Below are 21,021 nucleotides of genomic sequence, written 5' to 3'. Positions count from 1 at the left end.
AAGCTCTAAGTGAGAAGAAGATCATTATGATGATATGTGTGGTAATTCAATCGTAATGTATCTTGAGCTTCAACAGCCCTAGCAAACCAAGTTTAAATATCTGTTCAATTCGCAAGCATTGATTGCAATCTTGAACATTAACAGCTGTTTATGACTGATTGAATCTTGACTGGCATGATGATGCTCGGTTCAACCCAAGCTTCAACACCTAATGCATCTTCTTTTTAGACAGCAAGCCCTTATGAAAGGATTTCTATTGGTCTACAACAAATCACCAATTCAATGTCATGCTCGGGGTGGGAAGCTCAGGTGCCGTTATAAAAAGTCATACAGCTGTGTTCCGCCTAAATTGATTAGCAACTGAAATAACGATAAGGGAAACTAGGGTCTCACCTGGCCGTATTTTGAAGAGGTGACAAGATATTATCTTAGCATAATTCTAATATTTAGCTGCACCCTGGCTCATTTAGGTTTTCTTGTCAGGTGTAAGCTATCTTACAGTAACAGATATATTGTACGTGTATTATTGTGGAATCTGTAGGTCAATGTTAAAAATCTTTGGTGTCTGAAGTGTCGGACCAGTATTTTTTGCTAGAATTCTGCAGGCTTTTTGGCCATCATCTGACTGCAATCAAGCTTTAATTAATCTTGCCATCACTCCCAGAGGCGATCTCTTTGTTGAATGTTATCTGATGGGTTTACGGATTGGACCGAATTTGAATGCTGACGCTAGCTTTTGTCACAGGAGAGAAAATTCATTTTCAATCACTGTGTTTTACTCTCAAATTTGAATAGACTGAATCTGTATGTTGACTTTTATCTTTGTGATCCATCACCATATGATCAAGTCAGAATAATTCATCAGATTTCATTTACACAACTTGAACCACCTGTTGTAGCGTGGTGTGAACCCTGTGTCAGCGTGCCAGTCTTCATCACCTCTGTGACACCGCTGCATCACAATCAGGAGGCCCCCGGTGAAGGCCTGCCTGTCAAATGTAAAGACAAGTAATTACACGGCTGCTGTTCAGCTGATTGGCAAGAGCCACCATGCCAAAAAAAAAAAAGAAAAGTGAAGTCTGCCGCCTCATCCTCTGGTCGTTGCTATGCTAATTAAATGTGCTTCATCTGTAGGTGATGTTGTTGCAGAGAAACTGTGATACAGGAAAAATTGGACCTTGAGACTAACTAACTGATTCCTTCTTCCATTGATTTCTAAGGGAAAACCAGAGGAGCCTTCTCTTTGCCCAAAGGAGCAAGAAATGTGTTTTTAAATGAAACGGAAGACTCTAAAAATGTACTTGGTGAGTTATGGTAGGTTTGTAAGTGGTGGACATCATGGACAGAGGACTTTGCTGCCCTATAGTCTGTAAAAACCTGCTCTTTATGCCCTATTGAAACCTAGCTGAAAGCTCTTTTCATTCACATTCTGTCTGTAACAAACATGAGGACACATGAAAGAGACCTTCACTTCCTCGGATGATCATAAATAGTTCTAAAGCAGAACTATAATATATCTAAATCCAAGAGTCCTTTGAATGGGGAGCTTATTTAGAGCAGACGCCCCGTGTTCAGAGGCTTTAGTCCTCAACTTGTCACAGGTTCAACCTCTGATGCAATTTTGTGCACGTCATCCTGCATCCTCTACCCACATTTCCTATATCCGGCTGTCCTGTCAAAAAAGGGGAAACGCCTTGGAAAAGTGTCCTTTGATGACGCAACAGATGGATGTGAATGAACTGCGCGTTTCCACAAACGCTTTCCCTGCAGGCTCTAACAGCAAGGAGGATATTCAACGTAGTTTTCTGTTTTTTTTTCCTAAAGTGTCTTCAATCATCTTTGTACTGTAGAGCAAAGGAAACTAAAACTTCTGTAACATGTGTGATGTCCACCACTGCAAACAAGTAGACTGATTCTTTATCCGCCCTGACTCATCTGTCTCCTTTTTCCTATCTTTCCTAACCCCTCCTCTTCTGCTTCTGCTGCTGCTGCTGCTCCTCCTGCAACAAACACGGCAAAGGTTACCTTAAGATGTTTCACATTCCTCCCGGAGCAAGACATGTGATCATCCAAGAACACGAGGCCTCCCCTCAAATTCTTGGTAAGTGTGACTTCCAAAATTAAACACATGAATGAAATGGGAGGATGACTAAAACACAGCTCATTACCATCCCCCTCATGTTTCCCCAGAAGACTAACCGGGAACATATAGTATAGTGTAACGTCATGGATTACATATTTTGCATAATTTATTCTGTATCACCTCCCAGGATGAGGTAATGAGTCTTCATATTGTTCATTAGTTATTCATTAATCCACTGAAGAGATGTTTCTATAGATAAGTGGATTCCCTTTAATTGAGACTTTATGAGCTCTGCATTTCCCTGACTATGTAGTGGGATAAAATAGTCATTAGAAATATATTTAGAAAGTGTTTGCATTATTCATAAGCACCATATTAGAAATATGGAATAATATGAAATATATTTTTATTGCATTTGAAAATATTCTGAAGCAGACAGTGAAGCAGAAAGTCACATGACATGATTATCCCAAAACGATGATCAATGTCTTCAGTAGAGAGAAGCATCAGCTGTCTGTAAATATCATATATAAGATTAGCAGGGCAAGAATTATCTTGGGCAAACATTGCTTTGCATGAGAGGGAGGAGATCAGAGAAGAGATCAAATGTACCGCTTTGTCCACAAGGGGCACCTAAATCCACCAAACTGAAAACTCCTCACAGGAGCTTTAAAAAAAAGGTTTAAACTTCAGGCTGGGAAATAGGCTAAAATGGATGCCCATGCAGAAGTGCCCTAAACCTGCCTTCTTACTCGTGCCCAGCAGGGGGCGACTCTACTGGTTGCGAAAAAGTTGTCAGATTGTATCGAAAACAGATGAGGCGTTTAATCAACTTATCACTTGATAATACCATAGTCAACATTTTCCTTAAATTGAAAGGTGCATTTCTGTAGTTTTAAGTGTTCTTTAATGAAAAAAAATATATTATTGTTTTCTAATATGGTCTCATTGGTAATATGATAGCCATACAATAGGGTATGCTAAAGGGCTATAAGCTACATATGACTAAAAGGTGCTACCACAGTAACCTGTCTTTGCTGCCTGTCTTGGCCAGGACACTTTTGAAAAAGAGATTCATGATCTCAACAAGTTTCTTTTCTGGATAAATAAAAAAAATGTCAACCTGGATAGGGACAAAGCAATGGATCTTGTTGTCCAAATATCGTCACATTTAATTCCAAACCACCAAGAACTTCAAGATCTACTTTAGAGATACTATTCATGTGTACCAACATTGTCTCTGTCCATAGTTGTGTGCTTTTATTCTTTGAGTGTCTTTCATTCTTACTCATGTTTATATTTGAAATATTAAGCTAAAATAATGCAGCTTAAGATGAACAGACACTACTTACCAAACTTCAAAGTTAAACAATTTAAAGCAAAGTACAGGCATAAAAGTAAAGCCGCAACAGAACTGATGGATCTCTATCAAGACTTTTTCAGACATGATTTACTTATTATACAGGAGGTGAACCAGGGCAGCATCAATCTCCTCAGCAAGAAGCAACAAGATTTTCAATGAGCTCTCGAAGTTTACGATCAAGGGCTTTACTTTTTTTTTTTCAACAATTTTTATCCACGGATAAAGAGGACAGACATAAAGAAGAGATACATAACCTAAATAGAAATGGTTTGAAGTAACAGAATGATTAAAGATAAAAAAAAGTCTAAGACGCAGTATAACCTTACCACAGAGCATTAACGATGCTTCAGAGATTGATACTTCTAAAGGTATTGAACGGTCTCTGACAAAAACCTTCCATTAACATCCACCTTTGAGTCTTCTTTAATGATAAACCTACTTAAACAAGAGGTCTAATCTATAGAAGTGAGATTAAAAAACGATTCACTGTATTTGGCTCTTGTTGCAGTGAATGAACCTATAAACAAGTTTAAAATCTTCCAAATCTTTTGGGGGCTGGTTTAGCTCAGCCTGTGTACAGAGGCTATTATCCACTTCACACTGGTAGCAGGTCAGACTCCCAAACCTCAAGCTGTTTTATGGGTGTCATCCCCCACTCCCTCTCCCCCCACATTTACTGTCACTAGTCTAAAGCTAAAATGAAACAGCATAATTATAAGCAAAGGGGAACATGTCAGTTTGTCTTTGCCTTGATTATTACTGTAATGAAATCAAGTTAATTTATTTATAGAACCAGTCATCTCATATCTTTAGTTTGCCTCAGGGGAGCTTAACTGTTACTGCAAAATTAGAAACTGAAAGCGTCTCTTAGCCTGAGTCTGTAAAAATAGAAACAATAACTTTCTATTTAGCATGAGAGTGATATATGGAGGGAGTCTGCCCTGAGCCACAGAGATTGTCTTTTTATTTTCCTGCTCTGGGATTATTATATAATATAATATAAAAACTGGCAGATGAACCACAGTGTCTCCTCTGTGCACTGCCTCGCTATATAATAACAAACAACTTACATTTCTCATCTTCCATATATAGAACAGTGTATAATTTAAATCTACGTTTCAGTCTAATTGTAGGGTCAACAGCTTATCACAGGGCGCTGACCCCGGCTGATTAGGGTGAAAGTTCTTGCTACAGGCTCTGTACGAGTGGCCATTACCCCTAATCTGTCTCTGTCTGCTTTCTTGATAAAAGATTACAGAGATGTAAGGTTTTCTAACTAATGAGACTCAATCATAGACATTTAAGGAGGTTATTCTAAGAGGGACAAGCATGAGACTGGAAAGACGCTGATTTTAAATGTTTGCATTATTAGGGAAGAAGATTACAAATACAAATCCTTATTATGCAAATGTATAACTTAAACTAGAAAGAAAAGGTGTGTAAAAGAAGGTACAGACAAGCAATTTAGAGTTAATAATCATCACATCTATGGTCTAATTCTCATTATTACACTTGAAAGGCAGCTGTTCGCTGTTCGATCCTTCAATACGCTTTGTTGTCATGCCAAAATAGTTTTGCTGGAGTTGCAGTTTCATGCAAAAACATTGAGGTAAAATAAATACTTTTACCCCTTAATACAATTTCTAGAATTCATTTTTTTTTTTTTATAAAGCATGAACTTTTAAAGCCCCAACATCTTTATACAGGTGAGGTTGTTGCATCTTAACTTGAGTTCTTAGAGTGAACTCCAATAATCATCTAACTATAGTCATCTCAGTAGAGCTCCATGTGCTGCAGATACAGCATAGTGATAGAATACTGATCTGGGAGGTTGTCGATATATAAAAGCTTTAAGGAGCAGACTAATGACTTTATTGATTTTCTTTAAAACAAAAAGCAACAATACTTAAGGGCAACATTACTTTCAGCTGTTTCTCTACCGTCTGTTGCTTTGAGCCCCTCGGTCTCCAAATTAACTTAAAGCTGGGGAAGAAAAAATATTTTTGAAACCAGTAAGAGTAATCCAGATTCTGAAAGAATCCAACCCTTAAAAGAAACACACATCTTCTCTGTGCTGAACACTTGAATGTTAACTGCCTAACTTCTAGAAGTTATGAAAGTACCATTTACTCATGTAGTGTGCAATAAACAGTGACTGTGGTCAAACTAAATAAGAAAATAGAATTGACTAAATCAAAAAAAAAAGAAAATTACATTCCAAACAAAAAAGGCAACATGTCTATAATTTATATGAGGGATGTGAGGCTAAGGAAATGTATGCATGTGTTAATAAACTCATGACAACAACAATGTTTTCATAGTTGATGTAGAGGGATCCACATGGATTCATGCAGACAGCAAACCAAAGATCATATCAGTGGATGAGAGCAGGATGTTTAGGTTGTTTAGTTTTTATTACCTAGCCTGCAGCTCTAAAACTCTCTATTACAGAAACTGTTTAAGAATAAAAAACAACAGTGATAAAAAAAATACAGAATACTTTCTTTCCGAGAGAGCATCTGGTTCTTGATGACGCAGGTACCTTCTTATGCTTGAAATGTTTCTGTCAGTTTGCATCATGAGACATATTCCTCTGCTGTAGTTCTAGTAACAGCATCCATCCTTTATGTCACTGTCATTATCTTTCAGATGACATGTGCTGATGGATGACTGAAGATGTTTCCAACTTTCTTACATTTCAAGAATTCACTCTGTAATTTCTGTCAACGTGTCAAAAGTGTCACATTTTTTTTCCACTTTAAAAACTGTACATATAGTACTTGAATTTGCATTTGTTAAACTTGCCTGCTAAAATTCTTCTTCTGGTGCTGAGGGCTAAAACTTGAACCTTGACCTTTTTTCACCTTTGATACAAGTAACTGGGCAGCAATGGAAGTCAAGTCAAGTCACATTTATTTATAAAAGCACATTTAAAAATAGCAGCAGCTGACCAAAGTGCTGTACAATGCATCAAAGAAACAGTTTACAGGGGATTACAACATGTACAAAAAACACGAAAAATAAAATATGAGAGAAGAGATAAAGAAAGCAATAACTGGAATCTGAAAGAACCGTCCAGAGGACTCAAATGCTAAAATATAAAAATATGTCTTTAGAAGGGCCAGTAGAGGATGCAGACCTGATGGGAAGAGGGAGGCTGTTCCACAGTTTCAGAAGACGGAATAAAAAGTGTGAATTCAGAAACTATTACTTATACTTACTATTTAGTGTCAATGAGGTAGTCAAAATGAAGTCAAATGAAGTATTTTGAAGGGAGCAAAAGACCCATCAAAGTACTGGTCAGGGTGGAAAGATAAGTCAAAGAAGAACAGGACTTACAGGAGACAGTGGATCATTTACTGTGTGAAGCACTTCAACTAAATAAACCTGAAATACATATTTAGTTCAATATGAAATACCAAATGAAGAGAGCTCAATTAAATCTAGATATTCAATTTATTCAATATATAATCCGGAACTACTACGTTTTTTTTTTGTATTGGTAAAAACAAGCAAACAAGAATGAAATACAAGAACTTAACAACTTTGACAAAATATACAATTCCCCAAAATAAAAATAATCTTACCAAAAGGAATTGTGTGGCATGGTTTTGAATTTGTATGCTGTGAAATATAAACACTTCTGAATGATAAGAATATTAAACATACTCTATTTCTGTTGTTTGAAAACCTGAGCACATCCCTGACAGCTTATAAACTTGAATAAGTCAAGTTTGTGCCAAGTTGCTCCCGGATTACTTTACAGGACATAAAACTGAAATTCCTTTCCATCACTCAGAAATAATGACCCAGGCATTTATATTAGAGGAAAGCACCAGACGACAGGATGTGTAGCAGTGACATGTGTCTTTTGGCAGCTAATTTGCATCCTTAGTTCCCATTTTAAAACTAAATGTAGCCTCTCTCTTTCACAAGCATAATATAAGTCGTTTTGCAGCTTGTTTTATGTGAATTAGACATCGTAATTAATTTCCAAGCACCATCATCCCAAACAAGTGCCAGGGGTTACAGAATTTCCATGAATCATCCTTTTGAGAGCACAATTTGAGCTTTTTCCCTCGGGGTAATTCAAACTGTATAATTGATTGAGTAAAGCCATTTTGACTTTGTCAGCTGCTCATAAAATATGACTGATTACAGCAATCAAGAACCAGGCAACAGGGCATTACATCCTCAACGGAAAAGGAGAGGACGTCAAGTCCAGAAGCTTCATCGACTTGGGCGTGGAGTGGCACTACATCATCGAGGAAGACGTGGAGACGCTGCACACTGACGGACCATTGCATGACCCAGTGGTGGTTCTGGTAATGATGTGTCCCTTTTTTTATCAAAGTTTAGATATAAATAGATCCAATAGGCTATTTGCTTAATAATGAGCACTGTGTAAAAGAAGTAGGTCAGTAATTTAGCTCAATCTCCCCAGTCTCATTTTAGCATCACTATCTGTTAGATTTGAATGAACAAAACTCATGAATTGACTAGTGATATAGTAATCAACATTGACTCTACAATGAAGCCAGATTTGATTGACTTTTGGTGGAAAGAACATAATTTTCAAACGCAAATTGAAAACAAACAAAAGAGAATTCTACAAAAGGAGAATGAGCAGACCCTGAACTTGTATTAGAGACGTCAGATATTTAAATTACTGAGATGTAAAACTAAGAAGGCACCACTTAGCATCATCTATATATGACATAAATATGACTTCAAAGTATGGAAAAGTCCCAGTATACATAGTGTTCTTGAAATTTAGAGTATTAAAAAATATATATCTTTTAAAGAAATGCATTTTTGGTAGGAAATCAAAGACATGGGACAAAAGTTTAAAGCAATAAGGTCAAAGCTCTTGGAGGGTATTAGTAGTCAAAGAGCAGCCCCTCTGAACGTTGGGGGTCTTTTTCCTGCGGAGGCCTGAAATAGTTCTTGAAGGATCCATTAATCAATCCTGGTAGTCTTCTAAGCATGGGTGAACTTGGTCTGACATTGAAAGAAAGGACTTAATCTCAGTCATAAATAAAAAATGGTTGCTCCACACAAGTTGCTTGAGCATCTAATGGATGGTCTAAAACAAAGCTTCACCAAGCTTGCATGCCTTTTACCTCACATTTATCAATTTACTGCCGGGTAACACAAAAGATTAATGATTCCAGTGCTAGGACTGGAAGGAGAACTTAAACAGGTAGCTGAATGGAAATAATTCAATTGGAGGACATTCATTACGACCTAAAGAATGTCGAAGACGTATATGGAGGACACTTCTGTAACACCAAGCCTTCTTAGGACATAAAGCTACGTGCCATCAGTATAATATAATATAAAAGTGCGGTTTCCCTCAATGGGTCTTACATGCTGACAATGAAAATGGACCCAATATGAGTAAATGGAATAAACCTTAGCTTTTCTGAATACATTTTATTTATAGTTTGGTTTAGTTTAGTATAGTTTATATCCATCTTGATATACCGGTTGATCTTCTTTCCTTCCCTCACCTATGTTCATGAGCTGTGGGTGCCCAATAGAACAAGATCGCCAATACAAACGGACAAAATTAGTTTAGAGCCGCTACTCCATTACATCGAAAGGAGCCAGTTGAGTTGGTTCAGGCATCTGATCAGGATTACTACTGGACACTTCCTTTGGAGGTTTTCCGTGCTCTGGGGGGAGACCACGAAGTTATAGAGTTTGCTTGAGGGATTATATATCCCGTCTGGCCTTGGAACCCCTCTGAATCCTCCAGGAGGACCTGGAAAACATTTCTGGGTAGAGGGAAGTGTGGGTAGATTTACTTAGCGGAAGAAAATGGATGGATAGTTTCAATTTGTTTTGTTTCATTAAGTTGTGCATAGCATTATGACTGAGATCAACTAGTTTGGTTTTGTCATAACCTTCCAAATTATTTTTATCTGGCCTAATGATATAACATCATCTTGTTTGTCCTTTTTTATTGTATCATTAATAACCAGCCAACATGTATTTCTTCACCATCTGAGCAAACATTAAATATTTGAGGCATATTTAGTCATCCAATGGTAATCGGCTATAGACTAATATTTTGATCCTGTCACATATCCATTTTGAAATGAGGTGCCACATCCTTTGTGCCAACAGTTGTTGGATATTAAAGGTCCCATATTAAGCTTTTTCTGGTTTTATATGCCCTTTAGTGTGTTTTCCATGTGTCCTGTGCATGTTTAGGCACATCTATGTGCAAAAATTCAAAGTCTGCGGAAACACGGCTTCTCCTACGTCCTCATGTTAGCTGTAGCATTAGCTGCACGTAACGCTCGGTTCTAGCCCCCCTCGATAAAATAACAACATTAATCTAGCTTTAAAAAGCACCGTCTGTCTTCTCCTAAAGGATAACAACTATTTTCTTTAAAAGTTTCCCCAGGTCCACACTAAATGAATTCTAAACACAACCCACATCAAACAGACGCTGAAAGCAATAACCCATTGGATCTTGTTTTGCAACAACTTCTAACATGGTGTAGAAGGAGAAGTTATAATTTTTTCTTTTATCAACTCTTTCAGTGAAAAGAAATGAAGAAACCTTTAAAATGTTTCTTGGTCAATCTTAACAACTCACGAAAATACTGAGTTTAAAGAGTAACTAAACCCTAAAACCAAACCAACCTTTTTTCAAATATAAACCTCTGTATTTGAGTATTAAGTAGTGTTATGGATCAATTCAAGTCCAAATCTCGACATCTGAGTACAAAGTATTGAAATTCGAAATATTGTGTTAGAAATGTGCATAGTGTCTGCCCTTCCGTTTGAAAAAGTCTAACGGCTGTGTGGAGTGAATGCCTACGTCACCAAACCTATAAAAGCCTCGTCACCCGACTCTACCTACCGGTACTGTTTTTATTTGTGTGTGTGGGGCAAATATTGTATCATGTTGTGGCTGATAACGGCACGAAGGAGCGAGTGGGCGAGTTTACCCCCTCAATAGTTTGATTTTATTCAGGAAGAGACTTGTTTCATAAAAATGTAAAAGGTTTCACACATGACTTTCGAAGATAAATGTATATTTAGAACTGCCAGCCTATATTGGCAGGTCCTTAATTCAAATAATAAGTGTGTTAATCATTCAAACATACACCCACACAAACACCTGTTCCCAAGTTTACTATGTTTACCCTTTCCTGTAGTTTTTCTTTTTCTTTGCCAGCCGTTTTCATTTGGAATCAAACTCTCTAATCCACCTTGACAAACTTACCTGATCCAAAGGAAAACACAGAAACAGCAGACAAAATCAGGGAGGAACACATTTGTGTTGACCTGACCATAATGGGTTCTGTATTATCTTGTGCATGAACTCCTATTATCTGATAATTTCCTGAGCTGTGTTTATGAAAGATTGTTGATGTTTCTCTTGAGCCCGAAATTTGCACTTGTACTGTAGTATTTAAATTCAAATACACCTTCAGACAATAATGATAATATGTTCTCTTGTATTTCCCTGTTCATATGCAGATTGTACCCAAGGACAATGAAACACGGTCCACTTTAATGTACAAGTACATCATCCATGAAGATTCAGTGCCTGTGAACAACAACAATGTCATCCAGGAGGAGACATATGAGTGGGCTCTTAAGAGCTGGTCTCCTTGTTCCAAGCCATGTGCTGGAGGTAATAATACATTTGAAAGTCTAATAAGAAGAGAACACAGAGGGATACTGGGTTTCGTAATAATAATAATAATAAAAAAAAAAAATATATATATAGATATATCTATATCTATATATATATATATATCTATATATATACATTTCTGTTGTAATTAGGCAGCCTTCTAATATAAAAAGTGAAAGTGAAATTAATACTGTCCAGTTATGGTTTAAGTCTGAGGAAAAAATCAAAAGAAAGAAACAAAAGTTTAAAAAATGATTTTATGTTAACAGACTATTTACTGGCCCTTGTGCGTTTTAGACAGTTAGTTTGGATAGGCTGAATTTATCATTCAAGCAGAGTGTTTCTCATTGATTTTGGCAGCTAACGTACAGAAACTGTTTCCCACTCAGTCGGAGACAGCAGATTAAAGTGAGGTTTGATGTTGTTAAAGCATAGTACAGCTGCCTCTTCCCCCATGCCAAAAATAAAACCCAGAAATTGACCATCTTTTCTTTTATAAGGAACCCATCTTTTATGACTAGGGAAAAAAGGCCAGACAGCTAAAAAATAAATGGTACCTGTGTTTATATGACAGCATGCCTGGTGTTTTTCATTAAGTTTTCTTTTCAACAATACAAGCTAAACTGAAGTCACATGCGTCTGAAAATGTCATATTAGCATTTAAATCCGAAACCTTCAGGAAAAGGAACAGAATACAGAAAAAAGAGAAACTGTGAGCAGGTGCCTGCTTTTTAAAATGATTAAAATGTAATCTCCATTTATTCCTACAGGTTTCAGGGTCTCTTTGTACGGATTATACAGCAATTTAAAACAATGTTGACTTCTTTCTCAGGGTTCCAGTACACGAAGTACGGTTGTCGAAAGAAAGGAGACACGAAAATGATCCATCGAGGCTACTGCGATGCCAACAAGAAACCAAAACCCATCCGCAGAATGTGCAATCTCCAGGACTGCACACAGCCTCAGTGAGTACAGTCTCCTTCACCTCCCTCTCAGGAGGAGGCATTTAAAACTTTAAAATATCAACGTATGTGTGGTAACTGTCAAGGTTGCAATAGTGGAAATGATAAGGTTTCCTGTCCAAAACTTTGACTGCTTTTGGAAGACCAGGTTGTAAAACATTATGGTATGTGAGAAAAAAAATATTTTTTTTAAAGTTTGTATTCTTTATTAATGAGGGAAATTGAGGTTTTACACTCTGTTGTTGAGATACATGCTTCTCACACACATAGACCCGAATCACACGCATGCACAAACAGGACCTGTGGCCATGAATAAGTGGAGAGATCTCAGAGTGGGGCTTCTGCACACTGCTACGCAGGGAGCGCACCAGAGTGGTTGGGGTTCAGTGCCTTGCTCAAGGGCATCACGGGAGTACTCGGGAAGTGCCCTGGCACCTCTCCAGTTACCAGAACAACTTAGACTGAGTTACTGCCGCCCAAAGACACAATTTGTCCCTTGAAAATCCCAGAATTGATCCTATAAGACAAGCATTATGACTAATATTCTCCATATAGAGTGTACACACTTATAAAAAACCCAACCCTCCTGTCCATCCTCTCGGCACTGAACCTAACAATTGGGTTTTCAAGATAACCCTGCACTTCTGCAAAAAGGGGGGGGGGGGATGTGAATGTGATAAAATATAAAAAATATAGTACTCAGCAGAGGTCTTGCCTTTCACACCCCGTTCACACATTATCTCTCGCAGCTTGAGGCTCTCTGGTGTTGAGCAGGTCAGTTACACACTCAGCTCTAATTGGACAGTTATTCTTTCCCATTCACAAAACGTCTGGAGCACAAGCAATGTTGTTCATTTCCAGAGAGTTGTTTTTCCACTAATGATTTCAGGTCCCACAGTATTTTGGGCATCAAAGTAAGAGTGATCGATTATCTCAGAGTTAGCAGTGGCATGTGCCAAAGGAGATTTAAAGATAAAGATAAAGATAAAGATAAACTTTATTGATCCCCCGTGGGGGAAATTTGTGCATTACAGCAGCTCCAGAAAACAGGGGACGGGAATATAATTATTAAAAATAAAAATAGAAGTTAAAATCAAATCAAACATATTTACATCAGTTAAATAAAAAAATACAATAATGTAAAATTACACAGTAACTACACAGGAAAGGGTTTTGTTCTTAAAAAAAAAAAACACACACAGTGTGTAGCATGAGGTGGTGATGCTGTTAAAGAGTCTGATTAAACAGTCTGACGGCAGATGGGATGAACGACCTGCGGTAGCGCTCTGTCTTGCAGGGTGGGTGTCTCAGTCTGCTGCTGAAGGAGCTGCTCAGGGCCCCCCACAGTGTCATGCAGGGGGTGAGAGGGGTTGTCCATGATGGATGTCAGCTTCACTAACATCCTCCTCTCACCCACCTCCTCTACAGAGTCCAGAGGACAGTCCAAGACAGAACTGGCCCTCCTGACCAGTCTGTTCAGTCTCTTCCTGTCTCTCTCTGTGCTCTCTCCTCCCCAGCAGACCACTGCATAGAAAAGTGCAGACGCCACCACAGTGTCATAAAAAGTCCGTAGCAGAGTCCTGCACACTCCAAAGGACCTCAGTCGTCTCAGCAGGTGTAGTCGACATTGGCCCTTCTTGTACAGGACGTCGGTGTTGTGTGACCAGTCCAGTTTATTGTTGAGTTTGATTTGCATAAAGGTCCATCTTATTGAACCTTTCTCATCTTTCAAAAACTCTCCTTGCTTTCTAAATACTCTTATCTTTTAAAATAGCATTTTCATTTGTACTAGAGGTTTTTTGTCAGCGATCCAAATAATACGTCTATTTTTACTCTAATTTAAAGGCACAGTATGTAAATTCCACCGTCAAGGGGATCTCGACCAAACAATAACAAAAGATGTTGCCAGGCTGGCGGGTAATCATGTGAGTGATTCTCTCTGATACTCCCCTCCCACCTCCGATAACAACATTCAAGACGAACGGGCGAAACAGACCTGAGGAAGAAAATATGTTTGCTGACGATCCAAGTATATTTTACATGATGTTTTTATCACAGCAGCACATACCTCTGGCAGGCGCCTTCGACACATCAAGGCGAACACAGAAAAACTCACAGATTCCTCAGGCTGTCCGGACTGTTAACTCCACTCTCCTCAGTTAAAAACAAAACAGAACTGTGACTACATGATGCACACACACCACATATTCCAATCTGCACATTGCACTTTGACACCCTGGACACTTTACACACTGACACTTTACTCTGTTTACATTATTCTATATTCTATATTTGTATATGCAAATATTTCTTTTTTAAATTTTACATTACATTCTATTTTGCTGTATATATGTGTATTAGTAATTTGAGTGTTTATTGCATGGCCTTGCGGAACTGTCCTTACATTTCACTGCACATCTGTATGGGCATGTGACAAATGAAAATCTTGAAATCTTGAAATCTTGAATACAGCTTACAGTCCGGCAGCTTTCAGTTGCAGTTCCTGCTTCCTTATGCAGCTGTCTTTCATGTAACATCTGGTGTTTCCATGGCAACGATAACATGTCGTATTGGACACAGGGCACACATAACTTGAAAAAATTAGAGGTAATGTGGACTAATAAATATACATGTATAATGTATGTTTAGTTAATTTATGATTAATTTGAATATTCTTGTGTAAAAAATCTACTCATTACACATTTAGGATTAAAAACTTGATTTTATGTATTCTTCTTTGATTACACATTCACAAAATTAGCACAGATTAAAAACGATTTGAAACAACTGTCGGTGCATCAGCGTTTAATTTTTCCAAGAACAAATAAAGCTTCACATCTTCCCACTGATCACAGCAGGTTTTTCTGCATTGAGGCGAGAGCTTCAGTCTAACGTTATACTTCTCTTTTTTGTTGTAACATGCTGTACTGTTCATCAACCTGCAGAGCACAAGAGATGGAGAGGTAGAAACAAACACAAAACAGTACTAGTACTACTACGCGAGTAACATTTGTCTTCACGCATCATTAGGTTCCAATGTGGACTTACACCGCCAGCGTCCTGGCAAGGGTCAATAAACCTCTACAAGGCTAATGCAGGAATGATTTTACTCTGTGTCGCCTTAATGCTTCTGTACCATGTGTGCCTGTTCAGGTGTACTTTTCATCAATAATTCCTTTCAGTGTCACTTGTTAGACGAGTAATGAGTTGTGTCGCAAGAGATCCATCATTTCAGCCTGCTGTGAATTTGAACAAATCATTGACTAGTGTTGAAAGCTGGATGAGAGGAAATAAAAAGTTCCCCTGAGGGTGTAAACACACTATTTTAACATTTGCAGGGGTGTGAGAGCAAGAGAGAGAGAGAGAGCAAATAGCAAGCTGTGTCAAAATACAGGGGCATGACAGAAAAAAGCCTGCAGGTGAAAGACATGGTGGTTTGAAAGAGAAAGATGCATAAGCTGTTCGTGGTGGAGGCTAGAAAACCACCAACATGACCGGGAAGTTTAACAGAAGCAGCCCTTGAAAAACTGCAGCCAAAAAGCATCCATCCAAATCTCACAGCTGTATGACGCTGTTCCTTTAAGCCAACAACAACACAACGATGATGGGACGCATTAAGCTAAAGACGTCACAGTGAGCTCAAGTTTACTCACCGCCTGTTCTGTTCAGCTTTGAACCACAGGGAGAGAGAGAGAGGCGAGTGAGGTGAGAGATAAAAGCTGCAGTGATCTGAGGCTGGATAAAACACTCATTCTGCTGTTTAGGAAACAGTTTGTATTTCTTTCTCAACTACTGATAGATGTTAAATCAATCAGATATCTCAGGGGTTTAAATTGAAGACATACTGGAATAAAAGTTTTGTTTTAAAATAACTAGGCCTTCTGCATCTTAATACAAATAAACTTTATTTAGTTTAAAGTGGTTCTTGTGAGACTTTTCTGGCTGTTATTAATGCTCGCTCCATGGCTCTAGAGATGAGCTCACCACACCTTTGATCAATACTAAAACACCACTAGAAGGATTCACTTGTAATTCAAAGTTATTCACGCTGCCCAGTGAGGGAACCCTGGAGAACTTTGGCAATAGCTGACTTTCTTTGAAGTGTCACTGGCCAGTCAAACTATTCACTTAGAAGTGGATTATCTCAACATCTACTGTGTGGATTTGCTCAGAACGTGGCAGTCATGCATGGTTTTTCAGATAATGACTGGATGACTTGTGTGTGTTGTCATCTTAGTTTTTGGATTCTTTATGGTTGTGGTTGAAATGACCAACGTTGGGATAGATTGCCATGAAAATTGTTGTGGACATTCATAATGACCAGAAGGGAAACTGTAACAGATTGGGTGGTCCCCACACCTTTTTACTCTAACATGATACCAAATATTAGCTTGTAACACTCTAAAAGTTAAAGTATTCAATAACAGGGTGTTATCGGTGTTATACACCTGCATCATCATGGATGGACATGATGTGAGTTCATCAGCATGTCACCAATTTTCCAATCTTAACATTTCACCCCTTCACATATTTGCTTCATAATTATACAATTTGTATCAAAATAATTCCACAAATAACTTATCCTTGTTACTTCAGGCTCCCTGATTCACATTTAGATTGGGTCATAAAGTTTTGGGTTGGATGCCCATTTGCAAACAACTTCAGAGGTAATTCATCTTACAGCAGAGATTTGACAGTTATTCATTAGAGAGTTGAAAAGATTGTAATCTATCATCCTGTATTTGTATGTTGCTGAGTTTTTTTCACAGTATGTTGCACTTCCTGTTTTGTTAGTTGTGTGCTATTATTTTTGGTTTCCATCTATTTTCGCATAGCAGTTGTCCATTGGCCAAGTAAAGACTTGTTTATGTAGCAAGTCGTCTTGTTCTTTGTGCACTTGATGAACTTTTACCTTCTTTATTACTAAAATAAAATGTAATTTGGACTATATAGCCTGGTGGGGCTACCAACTCTCTGAGAACTTTCTCCTTTTCTTCTTCTTCTCATTTGACCGACTTTGACTGACTTTCTAATTTTGCTGCCTAACTTGGTCAGAGTGAGGGAGACAGATCTTTGAACAGAAAGGCGAATTCCCTCAAAAGCTGGCCTGGATTTTCTTTTTATTCTTTTCATTTCCAGGCTCCCTACCTTGCTTCATGACTTGAAGTGTCTCTCCTTATTTTAGTTTCCGAGAGGACTGGGATTTCGGGCAAACATAAGAAGACAGAGGAGACAGAGGAGATAAGAAATGTCAGGAAGGAAATTTAGGATGGTGTGCCTGCAAAAGATAAGAGTCCAGCACTGATGTTTAAGAATAACATACAATTTTCAGTGCACAATTGTATGTTAACGCTTAATCAATCCCTAAATCTGCTAGTGGCCATCATGGGCAAAATGGCAAAATGGCAAAATGGCAAAATGGCCAAGTCTTCATCACACAGTGTTGCTTATATTCGGCTAGAAGGTACAGCCCACAAATTCCTTTCTATTTGGGTACATCACTATAAAACAATAAAGATGACATGACACTGATTGATGAAAATGATGAAATAAACGGACCCTCAGGTTAATTCATTTTTTTACAGAGTGGAGAGCAAAGGAGAAGAGTAGTAAAATGAGTGGCTGTGCCGGAAACATAATTTTAACGTACTGAAACAGTATAAACTGCATACTGCAGTGCATGCTAACCTGATGGTAAGTGTTCTATTAGCAACACAATCATCAGTCATGTATTTTAAGTCCAAGCTACATTGAATAAGCTAGCACCAGTCTAGTGTGACCATCAGGCAGTATATAGAATGTATCAACAGTATACATATGTTCATGACTAATACAGCTGCGTAGATATTTGAATATTATTTGACCATATCTATATCTATATATATATATATATATATATATATATATATATATATATATATAAAATATATTTTCGCTTGTTAAAAATCAATTTAAATGCCTGAAGCCTTTCACACTTTCACCAATTGACGTTTTCATTATAAAGGTCTTTTAACTCAAACAACACAATGTGGTATATGCTCCCCCATCTAAACACAATCACTGTTGTGTATTTTTGAGATATTTAATGGAGGATATTTATTTACATTTGATCCCTCAAATACAATTTTAAATTCACAATTTCACAAAAATACAGAAATTCTAATTCTTGCCTAATGGCAACAACAGCTTAGAAGGCCACTTACAGTATATTTTTAAAATAGAGGAGAGAGAAAAACATTTTAGTTCTAATTTAAAGTCCTAAACAAATCAACATCTGTGTAAAATAAACAGTGTTTTAAAAAAATATGTTATTGTAGAATTGTAGAATTAACCCTATTAATAAATAGATCTTGTGACTTTAAAAAAAGTCTTACAGGTCATTCTCAACTTTCTCAAATTCACACCATGAAAGAATTTCAAATAAAATTCATAACATTTTATAATCTCTGTTAAACATTAAAACTTCATCACAAAATCAAAGTACATTTTGTTGTTTACGATTAAGTATGTATCTGTCAGACTAATCACATGGTGTCAGTGCAAAGAAAAACTTTGAAAAAAGAAAAAACCTCAAAGTCTTTGTCCATTATTGTTCTTTGTTTTGAGGAACCTTTTGACTTTTTTAATTGATTTGTTGCTGTATGTGGAGGAGGCATCATGAGAAGTTTGGCCTCCATCTTTGCTTTTGTTGACTCTCAACTTTATCTGACAACAAAAAGTCAAAACTATTGAAAAGAGTGTGTCAGCATTCACAGTGCTCAGGCTTTGTGTACATTTCAGCGCAGCATGCAAATTCTCTGCAAGAACTATCTACCAAAAATCAATGAATGGTCTGTTCAAAGCTTTTCACATCTGCTTCTGAATTCCAAATGTGAATCTTTGTTGGCCTTTAAAGAAGCCTGAAATTCATCACTTTCTATTGTGCCTGCCTCTTTTCCTATATTAGTACATCCACTGTCATTTGTCATCTCAGCAGGCTGGATGTGATGGATGGTGTATTGTGTGTATGATGTGTGGTGTTTTTATCTCTGACTTGAGAGTTCGTCTTTTGTCGAGAAACTGACAGAAAAATGTCCACTTACTTACAACAAAGGGAAGGAAATAAAACATAGGAGCACATAGAGTCCAAGAGCGCTTCTGTGCAGGCACAAGTAGTGCCCCTTCAATTAGCATGACAGAATTATTTTCAATTGAGTTCAATTTTCAGTACATAAAGTCATAAATTTTTTTGAGTTTTTTCTCCTTTGGGTGAGTCAACAAGTAATAAAAAAAGAGGAACCAGATAGAATTAGATAGTCTCAGCTCGCTGCTAGAATCAAGTCTGCCCCAGTTTGTTCGGTAACCAGAAAAGTTTTTAACATTGAAGTTTTGATCAGACGCTGTGTTGTTGTGTGACAGCTTTACAGATTCAGTCCTCAATCACTCAGCTTGCAGACATAATGGAGGGAAGCTCATCCAACAGGGAGATTACAGAGATTGTGAGAAGATTTCAAAGCGGAGGTTTCTGTCTCATGTTAAACTGAAGCTGTCTAAAAGAAGTAGACTGATGTAAATAGATTTTTTCTGGTCAGTTTATGTTGGCTATCAGATGCAGCCAGGCACATTGTTCACTTAAGCTTCAATGAGAAATTGATTTATCCATCAAGCAAAAGAGTCAAGCAAAATTCTTAAGATAAATGTGAGGCCTTTTTTCTGTCTCCAGACCAGAATCAGCTTTATTGGTCAGGTATGCCTGTGCATCCAAAGAATGGACTCTGGTTTCACCTCGCTCTCAATGGACTGAAAGAAAATAAACAAAGTTAACACAAGCATTTAAATATAAAACTGCTATGTACAGGCCTAGATGTTACACATCTTAATGAAAGTGCAGTGGTGAGTGCAAAGGTGCTGAAATAAATTTGATTATATAATGGATCGTTATCTATATAAGAGATAGAACATTTGCAGTATGTAAACTGAGCATGGATTTTGGTAAATTATCAGTCACAGTGGATGATTTTGCTCTTGGCTTACTGTAAATGAACTGTTCCTCAGACTCTGTGATTTAGTTAAATGTTCATCAAAGACTGCCTGAAAAAAATTAACTGTTCTAGTGTCTGGTTGTTTTGATGCTCTATCACCAGAGGGGAACAGTTTGGTCAGTTTGTGCCTGGATATGAGGGGTCTGCAGTGATTTAGCCTGTTTTCTGACCCTGCACCAATAATGTCCTGGAAGTAGTGCAATACTGTCCAATAATTCTCTCTGCATGTTTTTTATTTATTTTATTCTTAGTGTCTGAAGGTTTGGGGCTTAGGTGAGGAAAGTACAACTTTATGTTACATCATTGTAGGATTTGTGGAATTGTGAAAGTACTGTTGGTTATAGTCATAAAGTCTATTACAGATTTAAATAGGTAAAAGAAGTGACATACTGGGGCGCCGGTAACATAGTGGTTAGTGCATGCACCCCATGTTTGGAGGCTATAGTCCCCTATGTCATTCCCCGCCCCTCTCTCTGTCCTTGATTTACAACTCTATCCACTGTCCTGTCTCTAAAGGCACTCAAACCCCAAACATTCATCTTTAAAAAAAACAGTAACACTTATTTTAAGAACAAACGAAAACTCTCAGAATCATGTTGAAGTGTCCTTGGGCAAGACACATAACCCCAAGTGTCTCCTGCAGGCCTAGCTGATTGTGTCTTATTTTTGAACGTGATTATCACTGTTGTGCAGTTTGACTCTTTCAGTAGCAGCCTCAGCCATCTGTTTGTGAATGTGTGTCTGAATGGGTGAATGCGACATCAAGTGTAAAAGCTTCTTTGAGGGTCAAAAGACTACAAAAGCAGTCCATTGAGTGCAGTAAATTTAGCCTACAATTTATCCTAAATGTAAAAAATCTTAATGGAAAAGGTACATTTATTAATTGCTATGTATGCTAAGTCTACAGTTATTCTAATATCAGTGTTAGGATT

General features: G+C 37.6%; 1 protein-coding gene across 1 annotated transcript in view; it reads left to right on the top strand.

The window, feature by feature from the left end:
• adamts3 (ADAM metallopeptidase with thrombospondin type 1 motif, 3) overlaps positions 1-21,021 on the top strand; it is a 156,391-nt gene that overhangs the window by 119,886 nt on the left and 15,484 nt on the right. The window contains exons 16-19 of the mRNA XM_061038275.1: positions 2,021-2,101; positions 7,608-7,771; positions 10,947-11,103; positions 11,939-12,071. Of these exons, the coding sequence (XP_060894258.1) occupies positions 2,021-2,101; positions 7,608-7,771; positions 10,947-11,103; positions 11,939-12,071 (535 nt within the window). The remainder of the gene's footprint in view (positions 1-2,020; positions 2,102-7,607; positions 7,772-10,946; positions 11,104-11,938; positions 12,072-21,021) is intronic.

Source organism: Labrus mixtus, chromosome 5 (assembly GCF_963584025.1).
Source record: "Labrus mixtus chromosome 5, fLabMix1.1, whole genome shotgun sequence".
Taxonomy (NCBI): Eukaryota; Metazoa; Chordata; class Actinopteri; order Labriformes; family Labridae; genus Labrus; species Labrus mixtus.
Note: the sequence above shows the minus strand (reverse complement) of the source record. Positions and strands in the feature narration are given on the sequence as shown.